The sequence below is a fragment of the Mya arenaria genome, chromosome 4, assembly GCF_026914265.1.
Source record: "Mya arenaria isolate MELC-2E11 chromosome 4, ASM2691426v1".
Taxonomy (NCBI): Eukaryota; Metazoa; Mollusca; class Bivalvia; order Myida; family Myidae; genus Mya; species Mya arenaria.
Genome location: NC_069125.1, coordinates 36,202,774 through 36,227,496, shown reverse-complemented (window position 1 = coordinate 36,227,496; position 24,723 = coordinate 36,202,774). Strand labels below are relative to the sequence as shown.

The 24,723-nt window shown below is 34.3% G+C and overlaps 3 protein-coding genes across 3 annotated transcripts; all 3 read left to right on the top strand.

Annotated features, from left to right (window-relative positions):
* The first annotated feature begins 1,321 nt into the window (after nucleotides 1-1,321).
* LOC128231621 (heat shock 70 kDa protein 12A-like) lies at nucleotides 1,322-7,653 on the top strand. Its single transcript, XM_052944648.1, has 7 exons — nucleotides 1,322-1,415; nucleotides 4,087-4,230; nucleotides 4,591-4,812; nucleotides 5,112-5,333; nucleotides 5,667-5,811; nucleotides 6,051-6,188; nucleotides 6,588-7,653. Exons 1-7 carry the CDS (start codon nucleotides 1,407-1,409, stop codon nucleotides 7,535-7,537), a joined length of 1,830 nt encoding a protein of 609 aa, XP_052800608.1. The 5' UTR covers nucleotides 1,322-1,406; the 3' UTR covers nucleotides 7,538-7,653.
* A 2,748-nt stretch (nucleotides 7,654-10,401) lies between these two features.
* On the top strand, nucleotides 10,402-12,917 carry LOC128233105 (uncharacterized). Its single transcript, XM_052946989.1, has 2 exons — nucleotides 10,402-10,528; nucleotides 11,401-12,917. The coding sequence occupies exons 1-2, from the start codon at nucleotides 10,481-10,483 to the stop codon at nucleotides 12,616-12,618; spliced, it is 1,266 nt and encodes a 421-aa protein (XP_052802949.1). The 5' UTR covers nucleotides 10,402-10,480; the 3' UTR covers nucleotides 12,619-12,917.
* A 5,600-nt stretch (nucleotides 12,918-18,517) lies between these two features.
* Nucleotides 18,518-23,438, top strand: LOC128230783 (heat shock 70 kDa protein 12B-like). The gene is made up of 7 exons (XM_052943223.1): nucleotides 18,518-18,574; nucleotides 18,775-18,918; nucleotides 19,279-19,500; nucleotides 19,898-20,119; nucleotides 20,712-20,856; nucleotides 20,987-21,124; nucleotides 21,494-23,438. Exons 1-7 carry the CDS (start codon nucleotides 18,518-18,520, stop codon nucleotides 22,447-22,449), a joined length of 1,884 nt encoding a protein of 627 aa, XP_052799183.1. The 3' UTR covers nucleotides 22,450-23,438.
* Nucleotides 23,439-24,723: the final 1,285 nt, after the last annotated feature.

The following is a 24,723-nucleotide window of genomic DNA, read 5'->3' as shown; positions in this document are numbered from 1 at the left end:
TCTGTGCTCACGCCCATGCCATTTATCAAAACAACAGTATTTATAGGACTCTCGATGGTCCCTGCCAAACATTCACCACTACCACTGCCCTACCAAACGCTCAATCCTGTTGAACATATTCTGTCTTGACCTCATCCAACATTACTTTCCATCTTGTGGTGTCCAGGTCTGCGGCAGTGATGGCAAATTTTACGAGAACATGTGAGTACTATATTGATGTTTATTTATATAACAGTTATCCTTAAGGAACATAAAACTGTTTTAAATGTAAACAGCATTCCATTTCCATAGCCTTTTAATGTTTCTGTTTTGCCGCTGTCAATTTGACAAGGCGCGTTGTTTCAACCGGGATTTGCTAAACGTCACTGAAAGTGGGTGACTTGTCAACTATATATGTCTGTGATTAGCAATTAATACCTACTCTTTGGATTACAAATTCATATAAGCTCTTGATATAAAACATAGCCTTAACCGAAGAGAAGAATCCAATTCAAATGCCAAACATTACCTCATTGCAGAGAACATAGTGTAATAAACTTTGAACTTAAGGCCAGTATTCAGGCCAGTAGGGCCAGTATTCAGGCCAGTAGACAATTGTTTTATTAAACTATCACATTGTATCTTCTTTGTATCAGTGTGAATAGGTTTAGTCAAGGGAGAGGATAACGCCTATACATTAAATGATGACAATCAATAATTACTGAACATTGATGGTCAGATAATGCAGTAGAATATTTGACAAATGCATAACCGACGATGAGATATAAAAGTGATATCAAAGTCAATCGCAATTTTCAAGAAATACCGATATCCAAATGGAGTTTACTTTCGATATAGCGTTCGGAATATTTCTTTGGATGCCATTTTAGCTAGATTGAAATTAAACGGCTAAGTACTTGAACACTTGTACTATCTCTGTTGGGATAGAGTTATGCAGACAATGGTTAAATAGGAAATGGCAACAAACACTCCCGATGAAACTGGTTCTTGGCAACAAATGGGAACAATTGCAACCATTCATTGAACTAATAAAATAACATCAAAGTATTTATATCATACTCAATATGAACTAATGGCATTCATATGCTATTTTGGCAATGCAGATGTGCAGAAAGCTGTGTAGTTTTTCTGTTTGATCAATGTTTGCTATTATTGCAATCAATTGAGAATACTCCCACAATTTCTTTATTATTAACAGTCGAACATAAAATAATTTATAAAGGAGACCCATTATCTTTAACGATTGAACGTACATAGAGTGACCCACATTACCTGTCCTATATCAATGACAAAAGACACGTGATTTACAATTATCGAACGGGTTTATCTACATAGTATTAATAAAATTCAACTTCATTATTTGTACCGCATTTCTTTAAATATATTAAACGTAACGTGGTGTAATTATGGAATTAGTAAGTATCTATTAAAGCGTATGTATGAAGCTCTTAAATATTCGTAATCAAATATTGTTGATGAATTAAATCACATTATATTTACAAAGTTTTTAAAAATTGTACTTTCAATTTTATTATTTTTAATTTCACTTTATGAACATGTTATATATACCATTAATATTAGGTTTTAACTGTTAACTAATGTTCGTATGTAGATACCCTTGAATCGGTTAATAATTGTTAAATTAATTGGGTTTTAAAACGAAAGAAGCAAAGTAAATATTGCAAACATGACTCAACGTTATTAAGAAATCTTACTCACAGATAAGCTCCTCCTCTGATACTTGACATTAGACGTAATGTAAAATTTTGATATCTGGCTAACCCATATAATATTGGTTTCATTTTAAAAACAGGGTTCGCTTAGGTCTTTCAGGCAAACAATCACTTACATTTCAGTGATTCATTTCACCAATCGAATTGTCACCGGTTTTTAACTCAGAGTGCTTTGTAAAATATTATTAAAACCTTTCTTTATATATGTAGCCATCAAAATCAAACATAAATCGAATTCCCATTTCAAGGGAGAAAAACTAACAAGATTGTATTTTATGAATTGCTTAGGTTCCGAAACATGAGCAAGTAAGAATAAATGAAGACCATATTTTAAAACAACAAGATCGTTATAAAGCATTACCTGTGCCATTTGTCGATTTAAACAACTCGACTTTCAGCACATTATGTGAACAGTCGGATGGCTTCAAAATGAATCTATATTCAAAAGAGAAAATGATTTTTACAAAAGTTCATTCAAATTCATCATTTATGACTTTAACTCTTGAAATATTTTATGCATATCTAGGAAGAACACAAATAAGTGTATCTTTTTTTAGCTCGTATATAACGCAATTCACACCAAAAACACTCAAAATGACCACTTATGGACATGGCATTGCAAGTCGACGCCATGTTGTTCATTTACAGTAAATTTTGATAATGTATCAAACACATGTTCTAACTGTTATACCCGTTTAGAACTGTGGGTTTTTGTGAATAGTGAATACCCGACCAATGTTCTTTGGTGAAAATAAAGTAGATGCAACCATTTTAGAGATCACTTCATTATATACTTAATTTTAATTTCGTCTTATAAACGTGAAATTGTCTGTTTTCCATCTCCGTAAACATAAAAAACAATAAGTAAATGATAAAATTATACCTAAACTATGTATCCATGCTGTTTATTGCTGTCATATTTTCTATCTTTAATGCTGCGGAGTTTGCACTGCTTCCCTTTGAAATAAAGATGTGTTCTTACTAATATAATCATCCAACATAAAGTTAACCCTTAAATCTACATTTATGAATCCGTAAACGATAATGGTATGTACCCCTGTGCCAGGCGTTTATATTTTGTCTTTTTTCTAATAATAGTCGAACAAGTTAATGTAACAAATATCAGTACGAAAAAAAAGAATAAGTATTTTTTAAAACGGGAATTTTCCTTTTCAGCTTGTATGTGATAAAAATTCATTCTGATTTTTAAAGAAATACTGTGTATACGTACTGCAGTATGGAAATCTGTGTTCCATTGGCTATTGACGGATAATAGCAGATAATAGTTGAAGATGGGACCTATTTTTTGTATGTTCGCCAAATTGAAACACTTTGTTAAAATACTCATTCATTAACATGAAAACAGTAACAGTTTTAATTGACATACGTTCACTTCGAAATGGAAGACATTGAAGGTAAGTTAATTATAGAATACCTTATAAAGTTCAGTTAACATAAAAACTAACAGAATAGAATTTAACAGCTGCTGCACTTCACTTTTTGAAAACAAAACTCCTATTTCGGTACATCTCCGAAAACCATTGACCTGTATATAGCCCATATTGTGTTGAAGGTCAATTGTAAATGGAACGGTCAGCAGTTTTATGCAAGATCTGCCTCCAGATTATTCCTTGACCTGTGCATGAGACTCAATGTTTTTGGAAGTCAGAGGTGAAAGATCAAGGTCACGTTCAACAGTATTATGAACTCTTTGTCCGCGACAATGTTTCTAAGTTGGAGCATAACGCTTTGTTGCCCTTGACCAGAAAATGACCCCTATCGTATGGGGGTCAGTAGGTCAAAGACACAGTGAAATAACAGGTCAAGGACAACAGTATTAGGAAAACCACTAACACACATACAAGTCAACGGTTTGACCTAGGACCATCAAACTTAAGTGGTAGGTTGTCCTTGGTCGGTAGATGATCTGGATTGCTTTTTGGTCAAATTGCAAGATCACTTTCTTATTAGACCTGCAAATAACCCCAGACTGATTTGATATTGAACATTTATTCAGTGATATGTTGTCCATGACCAGTAGTTTATTGATATTTTAAACAAAAGGTCAAAGCTCAAGGTCATGGTCAACATGGAAGCTATTTTCCTCACCATAACTCGAGTACAGTTTGACCAAGGACCATCACACGTTAGTGGTAAGTTGCCGTTTACAGTAGATAACCATTTTTGCTTTCGAGTCAGATGGTAAAAGATCTCATTGACGGCCAGTGTAAAATATCTTTACGTAGATTTTGACATTCAATATAAATACCCGGGCTATGTCTTTATGAAAAGCGGGCAAGGTCAACAAGGTCACACAGTGAAACAAAAACTCTTTGCATCCTCTCATTTTCAGAGTGTGATAAGAAATCCTGACCTCGTTGTTGCTATAGACGTTGGTAGTACTTACTCGGGTTATGCCTGGCAATGGCGGTCAGCATTCAATGCCAACAAAGCCAGCGTGGAGTTCAACACTGATTGGGGACAGGGTGCTCCTCAGGTTTGATTTTTTTTTTCTTGCTTTTGTTTGAAATGGCATGATTTAGGAATTATTCCTATGGTACCTATGTATCCGTTTGTGTCTTAATGTGATATGCGGTAACGATATAAGTAAAATAAAACCAATGAATACCGCCGTAGAAAAGAAAGTAATATAGTCCTTGGTCTATTTTACAAGCATAAACAATATAAAATGCGACATGGTATTTCGTCCTGGGGGATAAACTCCATTTTAGTAAATCCATAACCATTTTAATGGTAATTCAAGCGGCGTAATATTTTTTGGTATATTAATACTGCTCTTGGTATGCTGGAAAATTAATGTGTTTCATATGAGTATTATCTTGTTTATCCATTTAAGTTGCATAAGACAAATACCGCCTTGCTGTTGAAAAGGACTTTTGATAGAACTGCTGAAACTTCTGTTGAGAACCCTGCTAAAATAAAGACAGAAATTGTTGCGTTCGGTTATGCCGCGGAGCGAAGATGGGCGAACATTTGCGGCGATCCGGATCAAAAGAAGGATAGAGACTCGTATTACCTTTACAAGAAATTTAAACTCCAGTTATATCAGTTGAAGCAGGTATTGTTCTTTCCGACCATCATTACAATTAGTTAATCGTTACACTATTTACTTCGGACGAATGAAAGTTACATGCCATCTACTGAAAGTTCGTTAAATATTGCGCTATTTTTTCGGTCAAAAAATACTCTTATTTGAAAGATATATATACGAGATGGATAGAATATCAACAAGGTTTTTGGACATCGATGATTTAAATTATGTGTGGAGCTATTCTAAAAACTAACAATTAATGGTTGAGCTGAGATCTACTAAATTGAGATTTTTTAGCCAATGGCATGTGTGCTTACAATTTTAAGGATCAGTACGAAGGAGATGTTAACATCGAAGACGCAGATGGTCGACGTGATTCACTAAAGGAAATAATGACGTTCTTTATCCAAGCTCTTAGAGAGGATTTTCTCAAAAAGGTGACAACGAGGGGACTTAATTTAGAAGATGTGAAGATTCTATGGGTCGTCACCGTGCCTGCTATCTGGTCAGAAAAGGCCAAAAAATTCATGAGAGATGCTGCGGAAAAGGTATATACGGATGCGGAAGAAAACGCATCACATGACGATAATAAATGATTGAGGAACACGACATATGCTGTCTGTTAGAGACTGATTTCACACATACATTTGTTTACAATTTTATATTTCTATTATAAAACGCTATTAACGCATAATATAATTGTTATTAAAATACTGTTTGTATAATTATAGTTTGTGCCATACTCAAAGATTAAGTATAGTTTAATGCTTTATTCAATACAACCGATTTTAGGAAGTACTCACGTTCAAATATACGAAAACAATTTGGCGGCCATTTACAAATGGAGTTAGTACTACTAATTTCTTGTGTGGTGTTTGTAGAGCGGCATAGGAAAGAAGAATCTCTTACTTGCATCTGAGCCCGAGGCGGCTACAATTTATTGCCTTAACCTTCCCTCGGAGCAGAAAGCTGCCATGGAAGACGCTTTTAACCCGGGTCACCGGTTTCTTACTGTTGACCTCGGAGGTATTCAAACTTTAATAATCGGATAATAACATGCAAGGACAAATTGGTATTAGTTTATTCCGAACTTCTATGCTTATATCAATTGGATCATGAGCAGTTCTAACTTGTGATTGACTGCCGATTGTAGTTTGTTTGTCTTTGCGATGTATTTGTAAAGTTGACAAGAAGTGTTTGGCCATCAATCCCAACGTAAGTGCTGCATCATCATTCCACTTTGATAACACAATGATTTCTTGCAGGCGGAACGGCTGACTTATTGGCTGTGGAAATTCAAAAGGATGGTTCGTTAAAGGAGCTGTGCTGTGATCAAGGCCAATTAGTAGGCGGACAAAATGTCAATGAAGCCTTCCTACAGTCTTGTCATGAAAACTTTGAAGGTAACCAACACATCCCATGTTATCATATAAAGTCCCTTATTTTTTATAAGACGTGATTTGGCTAAGTCTAAATGTTACTTTTCCTTCACCAGCCGATCACATATGAATTTAAAACCAGCTGTGCACATCTCGATGGACCATCTATTTAATGAATGGTTATTTATATAAAATCGTGCACACATTTTAATGCTGATGTCATAAATCAATATGATACTTGTTTCCGCGATTATTCCAGTGACCATATATAATGCGCATGATACATAGCAGAAAGAAACTTCTTCTTTAAATGATATTTAGCCGTATCGGTATGTTAATTGAATGCATTTGATCCAAGAATGTTTACCACCACTGACAAACAAAACAAAGCACGATTTTAGTTTTTATACATTTTAACAACAGGTGAGGGCTGGAAAAAAAGCTTCATGGATGCAAATCCGATTGAACTTCTAAAAATGGAGCATGATTTTGAAAAAATGAAAGTTGCAATTGGTTCTGAGAGCTCAGTTGACGAATTAATTACTGTTCAATTACCGAAGAAAGTGCGGGATGGCATTGCAACCAAATGCATTACACTCAAGCCGAACAAAGACAAAGGATTCGAAGCCGAATATGATGAACTTCTATTCCGATCAAAATATATCAGAGATTCATTATTCCAGCAAACATGTCACCTCATATTCAATGCAGTAGACAACGTACTACAGAAAGAACAAACCATTCAAACCGTCGTCTTGGTAGGAGGATTCGCCGAATCCGCGATTGTTCAACAAAATGTTAGACAAAAGATACAAGGGAAGTACAGCAATGTGAAGGTTGTTGCACCGACCTCACCGTTCAAAGCGGTTCTGATGGGCGCTGTTATGTATGGACACGACATGTTTATTTACAAGAGCCGAATAAGTAGAGCGACTTACGGAGTTGGTTGCAACTCGATTTTTGACGACAAAAAGCACGACCAATCAAAGAAATGGTACAATAAGGAAGATGGACAATACCGTTGTAAAGATATACTCGACGTGCATGTCCGCAAAGGGGATTCAGTGTTCCTAAACGACAACTCAACGATTGGCAGAAATTATGTTCCTATATTCAAAAGTACAAAGATTCTGGCGTTGCCATTATATGAAACATCGAGTAAGTGCGATGACAAGGAAGCAGTTCTTTATACAACCGATGAGTCTTCAAAAAAGGTCGGCGAAATTAAAGTAGAGCTGCCTGATTCCGAGGATTCAACAAAACAAGAAGTGTGCGTACAGATGGTTTATGGAGGCACCCAGCTGTCTGTCCTTGCCAAAGAGAAAACCTCTGGCATGGAATACAATGCTGATATCAAATTTGACACTATGTAATGTGTTACTACTAATTGTAGCAGTTAGCTGAAAACAAGGTAAAAAGATGACTTACCAAGCCCCCATGGCACACTGAGATTTATTGAAAAACTGTTGTCATCGTTGACCATGGCAATTTTGAAACAGGCATGGTAGTGTTGCAACATATTAAGATATCTATCTATTTTTACGGTTGGCGTTTTTTGTTCATTGATTATTTAATGTTACTAGAAACTTAAATATACAAATGTTAGAATAATCGGCTGTCGATTTAAATCTTTCAATTCAAAGTAGACTACAACTGCACTTCATCGAAAGTCATATACATATATATATATTATATCGTATTATATATTGATAATTAGGCATTCAGTATTTCTACCCATTTTAGTTCTTGTTTCTATTTTACTCATTGTCACTTCTGAACAATATTATTCTGAACTCTGACCATTTCGCAGAAACAAGATGGTCTGCTTAACTACTTAGAAATGTTCTCTGTTGATTCCATATGTCAATGAAAGTTTATCTTTGTTCATGAAATCTAACACTGATAATTTTTTGTGATATTGGCATCACTGCACTTGGTTTGGATATGCGAGCATTTGATATGTATTTATTAATTTAATATACTGTATTCCCATGTTATGTCTTCTGGAATTCATACAGTTTTTAATATATTTTAAACGTTAGCGCAAACTGATCTATTATCAATTCCGAGAGCATCCTTCTTGATTATGTTTCTGAAATTTCACAGTTATGTCCGCCGAATGTATGAAGCTGAACTTATCTATCCAATTTAATGTGTAATTAATATCTTTGTTATTGTTTTTACGTATGTTGTTTTTATAGCGGTTTTATTACGGTCATCGGATATTTCGAGTGACATTGGAGGCTATGGCCAGTTTGTAGAATTAATGTATTCAATATGAGCTGACTAATGTTTTATGGTAGAAGATTAGCTGTACAGACGGACCATAATCAATTACGTTACATGATGCTAGCAAATAATGTATATTTCTAGCATGATACTATTTAAGTATTGGTAACGATATCATATTGTATATGACTAGCTCTAGAATTATGTGATGTATGAAAACACTTGAAATATAACTATGTTGTATTAATAATCTATTAAACAAAGAAGACATGATCCTTATGTTATGCTGAAATGTATATTTCTTTTTATATCATTTGTAAATCGTGCCTGTATGTGTAATGTTGTCTGTGTTTGAATGAATAAAAAGTATCTAAACGTACAATCAAATGTTTGTGAATGATTTTGTACGATCTTTACTATCTTCATTGTTGACATCTTCAATAATACAATAAACCTACTGGCATTTGTCTGACCACATTTCCTTTTATTTATTATTGGTTCTTTCCCTCGTTCTCAATCCCTGTAGAAACATACTTTGTGTACCTTCGTTTATCAATTGTTGTATATGCTCAAACCATTTTTACTAATTAATCCCAAAAACAATACAAAATGTTAATTCTAGTTAGCAAACAAAACAATGAGGCTGTTGCTCTCATCTATAGTTCAATGTCACACCGAGATAAGTTTGCCATTTTAAATATTAATGAAAATTCACAGAAATATTTATCAAGCTCAATTGGTTTGTATGTAGCGCATGTCATTTCTTATCTTTTCTCAGATTTCATGGTCACATATGGAGGTCAATGATGAACAAAACGGATATTTGATTTAATATAACTTATCTCAGCCAAACGTTTTGTCTGTGTATCGGAATTCATTTAATCTATACATTCTTGACCAACACCAGTTAAAGACTTTTGTTAAGATAAATGGGGCTATTCATCAAACCTTTTATTCAACTGACATGCCTAATCGAAGGCACTTGCCACAAATCTGTGACAAATCTTGCTATATTGTGCTTCGGGTCGGTTTTCCTTAAAGAGACCTAGAGTCTTTAAAGAAAAGGAATGTTCACAAAATTACAAATGTTGCAAACCTTTCGATGAATCTGCAAGAAATGTTTGCTACAAACAGAATTACTACTACTACTACTACTACTACTACTACTACTACTACTACTACTACTACTACTACTACTACTACTACTTTTTCTTCTACTACTACTACTACTACTACTACTACTACTACTGCTACTGCTACTACTACTACTACTACTACTACTACTACTACTACTACTACTACTACTACTACTACTGCTGCTGCTGCTGCTACTACTATTACTACTACTACCACTACCACTTCCACTACCACTACTACTACTACTACTGCTATTACTACTACCACCACTACCACCACTACTACTACGACTACTGCCTCTACTTCTACTACTTCCTCTACTACTTATGTGTGCTTGCTAGGGACTACTTTCACACAATGATGAATTAGATGTAAGTTCTTGCCGGAATACCCGACACTCCCTAGTAAATTTGGTGTAATTATGATGATAATCGGACAACCTACAAAATGGAAAGGCAGATGATTATTAAGTTATTATACCTTTAAATCGTCTTTAATATATAACATTTTATAGTACGGGTATCATGGATGTTCATAGAAGTAAGTGCAAACGTGCAGCATTGTGATGATGATGATGATGATGATGATGATGATGATGATGATGATGATGATGATGATAAAGACAGGGACAGTACGTTAATGAAAACGCGACAGTACGATATAACGATAACGTAAACGCGAGATCACAATATTACGACAGTAAATTTGTGACAGTACGATGGTGAACACACGGTAGAATATCGCTTTATCGTCATCGTACTGAACGTTTTTCAGTGATGCTCTAGAATTACACCTCACAAAAGTCGATATTTAATGGTGAAGACATGTGTATCATCTGGTTATCTGGTTATGTATATAATACTGTATTTATAATGAAGTATCGACTTAAATGCAATCTATAATAAGGTGCTTTGAATATTTTCTGAATACGTTAATATCAGCAAAAGAAAATGATACTCACTATTTTAAAAAAAGGATATTATATTGTGTTTCTATTCGTAAGTATAAGATACTACCAGCGTGACTTCAAGAACATATTGTTTTTATTTGCTTCATTTTGTTTAAGCGTTTTACGGTAAACGATTCACATAATTATAACATTTTTCTTCCATCAAACGTTGATTTCAATTAAAAGTTCAATGCCCGGTGACCGGGAATCACGATTGTATTGCTTACTGATAATTTATATGTATACAAAATGACTATGACAAAACATTGAACATACTTGAAGTGTTGTTTTTTTTCGTTTCCTTTATTTAACTGAACTCGGACGTCAGTTGATATATCTTGCAACCGTTCAAGGCCACTTAATCTTGTTTATAGTATTAGTATATTTTCACACATATATCTCAATACAAAAACACTTTAATTAACATATTATTTTGCATCCAAAATTAACATACGTTTTTGTATCGGATACACTAATATCTCTCCTTTTTCGTACAGGTGTATTTTGTATGCGATGTTACAATCTAAAGAAAAAGATCGATTCCATACTCGAATTTTCGACAAAGTATCAAAGAAATTACGGCACACCTTCATCGACTGTTTTGTACAAAATGGCATTAATACGCTTATGTACAATGGTGATTGGACACTTATAAACACTCGTATATTTCCGTCGCTGAAAATATAGGGCACAAGTTAAATTGAATACTGTATATTGTAAACGAAATAAACATCGTTGATAAGATAGTTAAAAAAAGATATTTACAACAATCAAATGTTGCTTGTTTTGATCTGTGTTAAGACACTTGAAATGAAATATTCTAGGTTTAAACTTTTTTTTAAGATTCAACAAAAGGTATATTTAATTTATATAGAGTAAAATACTTCAATTATTCAAAAATGTGCTCATCTACTATTTCAGGTGATATTGTATGTGATGATTCTAATGTTCACACCAGATTCGATACTATGGAAGGTATACGCCAGGACAAACGTTACATATGACGACAGGCAAAAGGAATGCAAAAGTCATCCGAATTTGTGTTCGCTATCCGAAGGGAATTTGACTGGAAAAACACGACAAACTACCATTAAGAACGTTTCCGACCAGTTTATACATAAACATACTATCAACACAAATGTTGAGATATATCTACGCAATTACATACAGGAACACGGTGTTTCCAAATCTTGTGCTAAACGGCGATATCTTATCTACAGCTGTAAGAAAATATGTGGTGGGCTCGGAGACAGACAGAGGGGTATTATCACAGCTTTTCTCTTTGCCTTGCTTACCAACAGGACTTTCATTATTGATAGTACTTATCCATGTGAGCTTGAAACTATTATAGAACCGAATATGTACAACTGGTTGCATTGTAAGAATTATGCATCAAACGTTCCTCACGACGAGAGGATGGAGCTTCAACTAATAGATAACGGGAAGTTTAAAACGACAATTCCTAGTTTGGACTTTGGCAACTGGGAAAAAACCGTCGTAGACATGAGACTAAATTGGTTAGCCTTTTCTAAAATACGGCAGCATAATTCGACTAAAGAACTCAAATTGTTGAAAGACATAAGTGATGAGGACGTTATAAAAATAGTTTTAGACGTACTTTTCAAACCAAACGATCGCATGACAAAAGCTATAGATGCTTTCTTTATGAACACTACTCATACAGGCCTCGTGGTTTGTGCTCACATAAGGGTGGGTAAAAACCCATCAATACCAACAGATAATACCAATAGCAACCGGCATCCAAACATTACAACAGTGTTTTCTTTTCTAGCAAAGTTTGACAAACCAGGAAACATTATATACATTGCCTCGGACTCAGATGAAATAAAAAATGCTAGCACTTTTTTCTTTAAAAACATAATTACAATCAAAAAGAAAATTGTACACGTGGACAGAATAGGAAGTATGCAAAGAAACGTTGCGTGTGAAGGATATTACACGGCAGTCCTTGAACAGCAGATACTTGCACGATGCGACACTGTAATTCTTACTGCAAGCATATTTGGATCCATGGCTGCCTTTCAAAGAGGTCGATCAGACAATTTATTCGTGTATAACAAACAGACAAACACCGTTGAAAGTGCAAATTTTCATAAACTTTATGGAAAAGGAAAATAATTTCGCCCTTTGTTGTAAAGCATTCGATTAGATATCACCGTGTGTCTATCCCCATATGGCGTGTGCTTTGTAAACAACCTCATGTTGCATTTATATGCCAAACATGGGATACTCTTTTCGCGCATTTATAAGGCAATTGAAAAAAATAAATATTTGTTTATATAATGCCAATAGTGTTGAAAAGAACTTCAAAAATAAAGGTAAAGCTAATATTGCAAACGTTTGATGATAATACATATCTGTATTAAATACAACTCATGTTCACTACATAATATCATGTTGTAGTGATTTGGGGAAAATATAAAGACAATCGTTGTTTTTTTCTTTCAAACAAGTATTTTTGTACGGTCAGAAGACTTGTTGGACCTTAGCTTCAGTTCAATTTTAAAGGATCGCATCCAAGTTTCTTCAATAACAGTGATTCTTTGCAGCATTTCATCCCCTGCTTCATAGTGCCTTTCAAAGAGTGAGCGAGCAATATTCACACGTTGATGTTTTTTTTCCGTTTCTGAGAGCATAACTAAATTCTCGCTCACATCGCTTAATAGTATTATATTCGAGTAGATACTCTGAAGACTCTATGACGTCACGTTACGTTATTTTTTCCCGCGCAAAATATCCACAGGATATTGGGCAACAATCATTTCATATAATTTTATCTCTATTAAGTAATGAAAATATCATGAGGTAGAGCTCAGCTTTATTTGACTTATCCACGTATTCATGTTTTGTTTTTGTTTTTTTTAAAACAAACTACGATTCCAAAATGTGTTTAAAATTTCAGTTTAGCCAGCTGTGAGTGGTACTCGGCGGTAATTCATTATGAGCAAGATGTACTCGATCTGTTGCATGATTACATAACGGTTTCTACTCACGCTATTGTCCTATGGCTTATTGGTCGATATCCTTGTGCCTTCAAACACGGTTTTTGTTGGATGTTTGGCTACTAGGTTTTCCCGCGTAGTATCTATGGGAATATTAATAAGCCATCAGAAGACTTTAGCTTTGTTTGAATTCGTAATCAGCACTTCCAAATTACCAGCGTTACATCTCTACTCCGAACGCACTTCTTTGATTCTGTGAAGTAGGAAAAGTAGGATAAATATATATAGAGAGGGCCGAATTTCAACGTTGAAATAAACTGTGATCGAACTCTTTTGTACATATAAGGGGGTACGAGTTAAGGTTGCTACATTTGTTTCGCATATGTGCATGATGAACAGATGCAATCGTTCAACTGTGATGTTGTAAGTAGATATTGTTGGTGTTTTGTATAAAATTTTATGTTTTATTTCAAATTTTGCTAAGGATTCCAAGTTGCTTGTTGTTGTTATTTTATTATCTAGATTATTCCAAATATTTAAAGCAGAGGGAACAACTCATTTTGCTTATATTTCTGATCTTCGAGCTTTTGTCTGATGATTTTTTTTATTTTTCTTCTGTTCTTTCAGCAAGTTATTAACGGACACTGATCTCGTCAAGCCCGTTACAATCCTTGCGGTTTCGTATGAATTTTCTCGATTATATCTTTGTTCATATTAAGTACAATTATCCCATAAAATACATTCGAAAAAAAAATAATCATCAAAATGAGGCTTATCTTAGGCGTTCGTATAATAACGTCATTACCTCATGACCATTAAAATCAACACAGTGTAATACCTTTCTTCTGCTTTAATGATTGATTGGATCGTGTTACGAGTCTGTTCGGTTTATATGGCGTTTCTGTCTATCACTCGGGCAGCCTTCATGAACATTTATATCACTATTTGCTAACATATATTGAAGTTGCATATATACATGTATATGATATAAATTATCGCTGGTATACAATATGAACTTAAAGCAAATTTTATGGTCTGATATTTAGGTTACGGCATCCTTTTTTAGGTCAGTAAAGCTCAAAACCAATACCCACGTTTGGTCAGTTCCTCCTTCATTACTCGAGATAATTGGCTGCATATAAAACATATGTATATGCAAACCAACGATATATTATTCTTCAAAGAAAAGTCAAATAATAATAAAATATAATAATAATATTCTCTACGTTCAATACTTGGTCATTACCCTACTAGCGACAAAGGGTTTCACGCGGAAATTGGTTCAAGCATTTTAATTCATAGAATACAGCTGTATTATTTATCATGAATTATAAACTCTGACATACCAAAGATATATCAATACTTGCGGAGAAAAAGAAACTGCTTATTATATTTAATGAACTAAAAACATAAGATGAGTATGTGTTGTCGACATGATTCATTTAGCATGGCAATGCAAATATATAAAGAATTGTATTAGTACTCAACGTACTAATTTTCAGAATAAAGTTCAATTAAAATATTATTATTGATAAGGATATTTCTTAAGCTTTTGCAGAAATTGTAATATATACCCTGTATAAAAACTTTATTTTGCGAGTAAAATATCTGACAGCTGCGCTCATGGCAATGCCTTTTGTCAAAACAACATGATTTATAAGACTCTCGACGGTCCCTCTAATACCTCAAACACAATCATTCCCCTCGCGTTCACACTCAATCATGTTGGACATCTTCTGTATGACATCATCTAACATTACATTTCCAGCCTGTTGTGTGCAGGAATGCGGCAGTGTTGGCAAATTGTACGAGAACATTTGAGTACTATTTTGATGTATATGTATATGGCAGTAATCCTTAAGGAAAATACAACTGTTTTAAATGTGAACAGCATTCCATTTCCATAACCCATTATTTATTTTTTTGCCGCTGTAATTTGACAAGGCGCATTGTTTTCACCAGGATTTGCTAAACATCACTGAAAGTCGCTGACTTGTTAACTATATGTGTCTGTGATTAGCAATATATACCTACTATTTGGATTACAAATGCATATAAGCTCTTGATATAAAACATAGCCTTAACCGAAGAGAAAAATCCAATTCAAGTGCCAAACATTACCTCATTCCAGAAAACTTAGTGTAATAAACTTTGAACTTAGCTGAATATGAGGCCAGTATTCAGGCCAGTAAACAATTGTTTTATTAAACTATCATATTGTATCTTCTTTGCATTAGTGAGAATAAGTTTAGTCAAGGGAGAGAATAACGCCTTTACATTGAATGACGACAAGAAAGAATTATTGAACATTGATGGTCAGATAATGCAGTACAGTATTTGACAAATGCATAGCCGACGATGAAATATAATTGTAATATCAACGTCAATCTCAATTTTCAAGAAATACCGATATCCAAATGGAGTTTACTTTCGATATAGCGTTCGGCATATTTCTTTGGAGGTCATTTTAGCTAGATTGAACTTAAACAACTAAGTACTTGAACACTTGTACAATCTCTATTTGGATGGAGTTATGCAGACAATGATTAAATAGGAAATGGCAACAAACACTTCCGATGAAACTGGTTCTTGGCAACAAATTGGGACAATTGCAATCATTCATTGATATAAGAAAATAACATCAAAGTATTTATATTATACTCAATGTGAAATAATGGCATTCATACGCTATTTTGGCAATGCAAATGTGCAGAAAGCTGTGTAGTTTTTATGTTTGATCTATGTTTGCTATTATTGCAATCAATTGAGAATACTCCAACAATTTCTTTATTATTAATAGTCGGACATAAAATAATTTATAAAGGAGACCCATTATCTTCAACGATTGAACGTACATAGAGTGACCCACATTACCTGTCCTATATCAATGACAAAAGACACGTGATTTGCATTATCGAACGGGTTTATCTACGTAGTATTAATAAAACTCAACTTCAGTATTTGTCCCGCATTTGTTTAAATGTATTAAACGTAACGTTGGGTAATTATGGAATAAGTAAGTATCTTTTAAAGCGTATGTATGAAGCTCTTAAATATTCGTCAAATATTGTTGAATTAAATCACATTCTATTAACAAAGTTTTTAGAATTGTACTTTCGATTTTAAACTTATTTTATTATTTTTATTTAACTTTGTGAACATATTATATATACCATTAATATTAGGTTTTCACTGTAAACTAATTTTCGTATGTATATGCTCTTTAATCGGTTAATAATTGTTAAATTTATTGGGTTTTAAAACGAAAGAAGCAAAGTAAATATTGCAAACATGACTCAACGCCTCTTGAGAAATCTTACTCACAGATAAGCTACTTTTCTGATACTAGACATAAGTCGTAATGTAAAATTTTGATTCCTGGCTAACCCATATAATATTGGTCTCATTTTAAAACAGGCTTTTTTATGGGAATCCCCGCTTCGAAAAGAATTCCCAATTAAGGTACTTTCGCTTTAGAACAATTTCTCAAATCGAAATATACGCGATTTGTGATTCCCATTTTTTTAAACATAACGTTTTATCGATGAACACTTCACTTAGCTTTAAAACTCTAAGATTTATTCAATGTATTATTTTAACAAACACAGGCTCTTTTAACAGTTTATATTCAAACGGATGTTCTCGAGTTTCAATGCGGAAAATAGTCGATAGTAATAGTCGTATTAGTAAAGTTGTGTAGTTTAACATATTCGTCTGCAAATTATGACATAATACTACTATAATACCCCCTTCCCTTTACATTTCAGTGATGCATTTCACCAATCGAATTGTCACCGGTTTTTATTTTAACTCAGAGTGCTTTGAAAAAATATTATTAAAACCTTTCCTTATATATGTAGCCATCAGAAACAAACATAAATCGAATACCCATTTCAAGCAGGAAAACTAACAAGATTGTATTTTATGAATTGCTTAGGTTCCGAAACATGAGCAAGTAAGAATAAATGAAGACCATATTTTAAAACTACAAGATCATTATAAAGCTTTACCAGTGCCATTTGTCGATTTAAACAACTCGACTTTCAGCACATTATGTGAACAGTTGGATGGCCTCAAAATGAATCCATATTCAGAAGAGAAAATGATTTCTTACAAAAGTACTTTCAAAAACGGGAATTTTCCTTTTCAGCTTGTTTATGATAAAAGATTCATTCTGATCTTTACATAGCCGTTAAGCAAAAAAGAAATACTGTGAATACGTACTGCAGTACGGAAATCTGTGTTCCTTTGGCTATTGACAGATATTAGTTGAAGATGGGACCTATTTTCTGTATGTTCTCCAAATTGAAACACTTTGTTAAAATACTCATTCATTAACATGAAAACAGAAACAGTTTTAATTGACATACGTTCACTTCGAAATGGAATATATTAAAGGTACGTTAATTATAGAATACCTATTAAAGTTCAGTTAACATAAAAACTAACAGAATAGAATTTAACAGCTGCTGTACTTCACTTTTTGAAAACAAAACTCCTATTACGGTACATCTCCGAAAACCATTGACCTGTATATAGCCCATATTGTGTTAAAGGTCAATTGTAAATGGCACGGTCAGCAGTTTTATGCAAGATCTGCTTCCAGATTTTCCATTGACCTGTGCATGAGACTCAATGTTTTTGTAAGTCAAAGGTGAAAGATCAAGGTCATGTTCAACAGTATTATGAACTCTTTGTCCAGGACAATGCTTCGAAGTTGGAGCATAACGTTTTGTTGCCCTTGACCAGAAAATGACCCCTATCATATGAGGGACAGTAGGTCAAAGACACAGTGAAATAACAGGCCGAGGACAACAGTATTAGGAAAACCACTAACACACATACAAGTCAACGGTTTGACCTAGGACCATCACACTTTAGTGGTAGGCTGTCCTTGGTCGGTAGATGATCTGGATTGCTTTTTGGTCAAATTGCAAGATCACTTTCTTATTAGGCCTGCAAATAACTCGAGACTGATTTGATATTGAACCTTTATACTTCAGTGGTAGGTTGTCCTCGACCAGTAATTAATTGATATTTTAAACAAAAGGTCAAAGCTCAAAATCATGGTCAACATGGAAGCTATTTTCCTCACCATAACTCGAGTACAGTTTGACCAAGGACCATCACGCGTTAGTGGTAAGTTGCCGTTAAGAGTAGATAACCATTTTTGTTTTCGATGGTAAAAAATCTCATTGACGGCCAGTGTAAAATATCTTAACGTTGATTTTTACATTCAATATAAATACCGGGCTATGTCGTTCCGAACAGCGTTCAAGGCCAACAAGGTCACACAGTGAAACAAAAACTCTTTGCATCCTCTCACTTTCAGAGTGTGATAAGAAATCCTGACCTCGTTGTTGCTATAGACGTTGGTAGTACTTACTCAGGTTATGCCTGGCAATGGCGGTCAGCATTCAAGGCCAACAAAGCCAGCGTGGAGTTCAACACTGATTGGGGACAGGGTGCTCCTCAGGTTTGAATCTTTCGTTCTTGCTTTTGTTTGAAGTGGCATGATTTAGGAATTATTCCTATGGTACCTATGTATCCGTTTGTGTCTTATTGTGATATGCGGTAAGGATATAAGTAAAATAAAACCAATGAATACCGCCGTAGAAAAGAAAGTAATATAGTCCTTGGTCTATTTTACAAGCATAAACAATATAAAATGAGACCTGGTATTTCGTCCTGGGGGATAAACTCCATGTTAGTAAATCCATAACCATTTTAATGTTAATTCAAGCAGCGTAATATATCTTGGTATATTAATACTGCTCTTGGTATGCTGGAAAATTAATGTGTTTCATATGAGTATTATCTTGTTTATCCATTTTAGTTGCATAAGACGAATACTGCCTTGCTGTTGAAAAGGACTTTTGATAGAACTGCGGAAACTTCTGTTGAGAACCCTGCTAAAATAAAGACAGAAATTGTTGCGTTCGGTTATGCCGCGGAGCGAAGATGGGCGAACATTTGCAGCCATTCGGAAGAGAAGAAGGATAAAGAATCGTATTTTCTTTACAAGAAATTTAAACTGCAGTTATATCTTCTGAAGCCGGTACGGTTATCACCGACAAATTCTCAATATAAAACATAGAACACCAGTTACAAAAACCCTTACCACAATTTGTCATATTAAAGTTAACAAGCTACAATTCGGGTGAATGATTATTGCATGCCACGTTGTTGGTTTTTTTCGACCAAAATGTGTTCTTTGAGTATCATGCTATTTTGTCAGTAAGGACAAAACAAAAGGTTTTGAAAGTTTATGAGAATAGAACAACATGTGGTTGTGGTCAACGATGTGGTCAAATATCGATGAACTAAATTAAATCACAATACTATCTGCAAATTTACAACCGATGAATGACCTCAGTCATGCTTACTGAAACTTTATTGCTAATGGCATTGTTTGTATTTACTTATTTTCCACATGTGTGCTTGCATTTTTTTAGAATCAATTCGAAGGAGATGTGAACATTGAAGACGCAGAAGGTCGAATGGATCCACTAAAGGAAATTATGACACTGTTTATCCAAGCTTTAAGAGAGGATTTTCTCAAAAAGATGAAAACGAGAGGACTAAGTTTGGAAGATGGGAAGTTTCTATGGGTCGTCACTGTGCCAGCTATTTGGTCGGAAAAGGCAAAACAATTCATGAGAGATGCTGCAGAAAAGGTACATCGATATGCGGATATTTAAACAAAACGATTCTCATGACAATAATAAATATGTTATGGAACAAGATATCAACAAGCTATGTTGTCTGTTATTAGACTGAATTTGCATATGATATAATCATTATGTATTGTTTTCATAATTCAAAGTAAGGCCATTCTCTATAATAATGATAGTTTAAAAATGTTACGTTCCATATAATTGTTTTGATTTGTATAAAACTCGTATTTTTTTAAAGAAAACAAGTTGATATGTTGTTGAAACCTAAATGCCTTGACTTTAATGCAAAAAAATCGGTTCAAGAATTTTAAATAAAACGCATGTTGGTAGAGCCAGTATGCGCATGTATAGCAATCTAATTGCAATCTAATACTCTGGCTGCAATTACTATTGAGAAACGTCAATGTTCTACTGCGACAAAAAAAAAAAAAAAAAATGAGCGTTGGTGTTCGCACTGCAGCACTATTGTTTGGTCATTATTATAGATTTTCCTTATTCTTGAAGTACTTGAATTACGTCTAAATATGTGCAAACGATTTGACAACCATTAACAATTGGTCACAGTTCTTCTAACTTTGTTTGTTGTTTGTAGAGCGGCATAGGAAAGAGGAATCTCTTACTTGCGTCTGAGCCCGAGGCTGCTACAATTTATTGCCTTAACCTTCCCTCGGAGCAGAAATCGGCCATGCACGATGCATTTATGCCGGGCCGCCGATTCCTTACCGTTGACCTCGGAGGTGATCAAACTTAAATTATGCAATTGATGGATGTCTGATTGCGATGAATTTGTGCCGTTGCCAAGTAGTCATAGAGGCATTGAATTGCTTCATGTAAAATTCCTTTTGATAACAGCATGACTTCTTTCAGGCGGAACGGCTGACTTATCGGCTGTGGAAGTTCTCGGTGATGGTTCGTTGAAGGAGCTGTGTTATGTGCAGGGCCAATTAGTGGGCGGACAAAATGTCAATGAAGCATTCCTACAGTCTTGTCATGAAAACTTTGAAGGTAACCAGTTCATACATCCCTTAATTGTTATAATATTAAGTTCCTTATCACTTATTGCTTTCTATTTTGTTGTTATTTGGCTTAATGGAATTTGGAAGGCTTTTTACCCCCAACCGTTTACATATAAATTTAAAAAAACTTACAACAACACAATGATAGTTATATATATTGACCTGTTATTGATATTAAATTGTGTACACGCTTATAAGCGCTTATTACATCAAACCAATATAAACACAATGAAAGTAATTCTTAAACGTCATTTAGCGCCATAAATATGTAACGTGCATGCACTGTATACAATGATATTTACCACCACTAAAAACCAAAACAACACATAACGTACTATGTTGTACACTTTAACAACAGGTGTGTTCTGGAAAAAATGCTTTATGGATGCAAACCCACTGTACTTACTCAAGATGGAGCATGAATTTGAACAAATGAAAGTTGCCATTGGTAACGAAAGTCCAGTTGACGAATTAATTACTATCCCATTACCAAAGACAGTGCTGAAGGGCATTACAACCAAATCCATTAAACTCAATCCAAAGAAAGACAAAGGATTCGAAGCCGAAGATGATGAACTTCAGTTCCGATCAAAATATATCAGAGACTCATTATTCCAGCAAACCTGTCACCTCATCTTTGATGCAGTAGACCGCGTACTGCAGCAAATGGAATCCTCTGGCATACAAGCCGTGGTCTTGGTAGGGGGATTCGCCGAATCCTCGATTGTCCAAGAAAATGTTAGACAAATGATACAAGAAAAATACAGGAATATGGACGTCGTTGCACCGACCTCGCCTTTCAAAGCGGTTCTTATGGGCGCTGTTATGTATGGACACGACATGTTTATTTACAAAAGCCGAATTAGTAGAGCGACCTACGGTGTAGGCACCAACTCCACTTTCGATGACAAAACACATGATCCATCAAAGAAATGGTACCACGAGGAAGAAGGAAAATACTATTGTAAAGATATATTTTCCGTGCATGTCCGCAGAGGGGATTCGGTGTATCTAAATGACAAGTCCACGATTGAAAGGAACTATTTTCCAATGTACAAAAAGCAAAAGACTGTTCTGTTTAATTTATTTGAAACATCGGACCACTGCATTGACAAGGAAGCGGTGCATTACACAACCGATCCGCTGACGAAAAAGGTCGGCGAAATCGAAGTAGAGTTGCCCGAATCCGAGGATTCAACCAAGCAAGAAGTGTGCGTACAGATGATCTATGGAGGCACCCAGCTGTCTGTCATTGCCAAAGAGAATACATCTGGCAAGGAATACAATGCTGATATCAAATTTGACTCTGCGTAGTTAGCTACTACTTAATGTAGCAGTTAGTTGAAGACAATATACATGCTTGCTTTGCCAAACCCGCAGAGACTGTTTTTCCAGTGATAACTGAATTACAGTACTATTTAACCTGATTAGAGAGAAAATTTTGATATTTAATCATTTGTTCTTACTACTAACGTTGCTTGATCGTGGCGAAAGATGATAGCTTAAGGAAACCACTCTCTTATTGGATATAAGAATGGAAAGAAGTATTGTAATCGTTAACCACGACCATTTATAAACAACCATAGTGGTTTTGCAAAATGTTAGGCCATCTGTACTTTTTCCCGGATGTCGTTTATTGTGTTTACTCGTTGTTGTAAGGAATTTTAATATCAGTTTTCAATCTTATTAATCAATATCATTCTAATTTTAGCATAAGTGCACATTGCTATTATTGGCATGTATTTATTTTTATTTGTAAAAGATACAGGTAATGTCTTATGAAATTCATACAGTTTCAAAATATTTTAAATGTTCATGGCCGGATTATGTTTTATGGCATTCCCAACAAATCTCTTACGAATGTATGCAGCTGAGCGTCTTTTATCATTTCTATACCATGCCAGGTATTATTTGTAGGTTTTTATTGTTTCTACGTATGTTTTTTATTTCGTATGTTTTGTTCCGGTTATGGGATATTTAGATTAACATTGGGGCTAATCTAAGTTTTCAGAGTTAATATATTCAACGAGAGCTGGCAAGTGTTTTAAGACTATTAGCTATTCAGCGGACCAATTACGTCATATGTATTTAGCCTTAATCACGGACAATAGTATGTGTTTATAGCATAACGCTTCAATTCAAATATTGGTAACAATAGCATGTTGTATACAAACAGATTAAGTATTAAGTGATTAATGAAAATACCGGAAATTTAACTATGTTGTATGAATTGTATATCTCTGTTGATATCATTTGAATATTGTGCCTATATATATGCAATGCTCTCTTCGTTTGAATTAATAAATAGTATTACTCTATGTTTCTATCAAAATACAATATTTCGTTTGTTATTTAAGTATGAACTCTACTACCTACCAGTCACCAGTAACGTCACCAATAGCTTCAAAATATTCCTACCGCCTTGTACGAAACACATAATTACAAATGATCATGAAATTACAAATGATGTCATATTTTAACTGAGATCTTCTTGAAATGTTTGCTGCATACAGAATTTTTAATACTAACATTTAATTTATTTTTTGTCATTTACGTCGCTGTTACAAGTACTTTAAACAAAGAAGAAAATACATACATAGTGAACACATAGGATCCTTCGTCCCCAGGGACTGCATCAAGCGTTATTTGAATAACACGACGGGAACTTCAGGGGCCATGTCAAATGACGTATTGAGTATAAGTTTGAGCTTCAGCCTCTTACAAGCGAACTCTCGGATATCCTTATTCAAACTTCTTTTTAAAAAGTGCTTGATTGAAAAACCGGTTATTTGTAACAGATACAGAAATTATAAGCATTATTGTTCATGTAATAATTTTCACAGCAAACCGGAATGTTTACATATAGAAGAAATATCGAGATTGACAGACTTCTTTATACAACATTAAAGAAAGATATTTATACGACTTTACCCCCAGCAGAGCTATTGAAAAAGAATTTGTTTACGGTTGTTAGTCGACCGTGCACGAAACTTTGGAGGAATCCAACTAGCCGATACATTGTATTTAGAACGGTGATGATAATCAAATGTTTCTCGTTCGGAAAAATATTTCTATTTTACTTTTTATACATCTGCATTTATTTATTTTTTAATAATGCATTTTTGCTCACAAATATATGCAATACACTTATTGTCCTATAAGTCAGATACAGTTACTCGTTATTTATTAAAAAATGTCCTTTTATAGACGAAAGAAACCGTTTCGCTAGGACGAACACCATATTTTTCTTCGGCTTGGACTCGGACAAAATTAGTGTTTGTTCTAGCGAAACGGCTTCTTACGTCTGTAAGAGCATTATTTGGAAGAAAAACTCGTACTGTATCTTTTACATGACCCCATAATTGTGATGCATGAATTGGACCAGCATGAGGACATGCTTCTGGGAAGAAAATGCTCCAAAGCAATTAAGAACGTCTATTCATTAACAAACTTTTATACAACGTGTATAATTTGGGCAATATGACAAATCATTCATACATTCCAATATATTCGACGTAAGTCATTTAATTCAATATGGACGGACGTTTATTAAAACACAGACTGTGAAACAATTTATATATAATTATC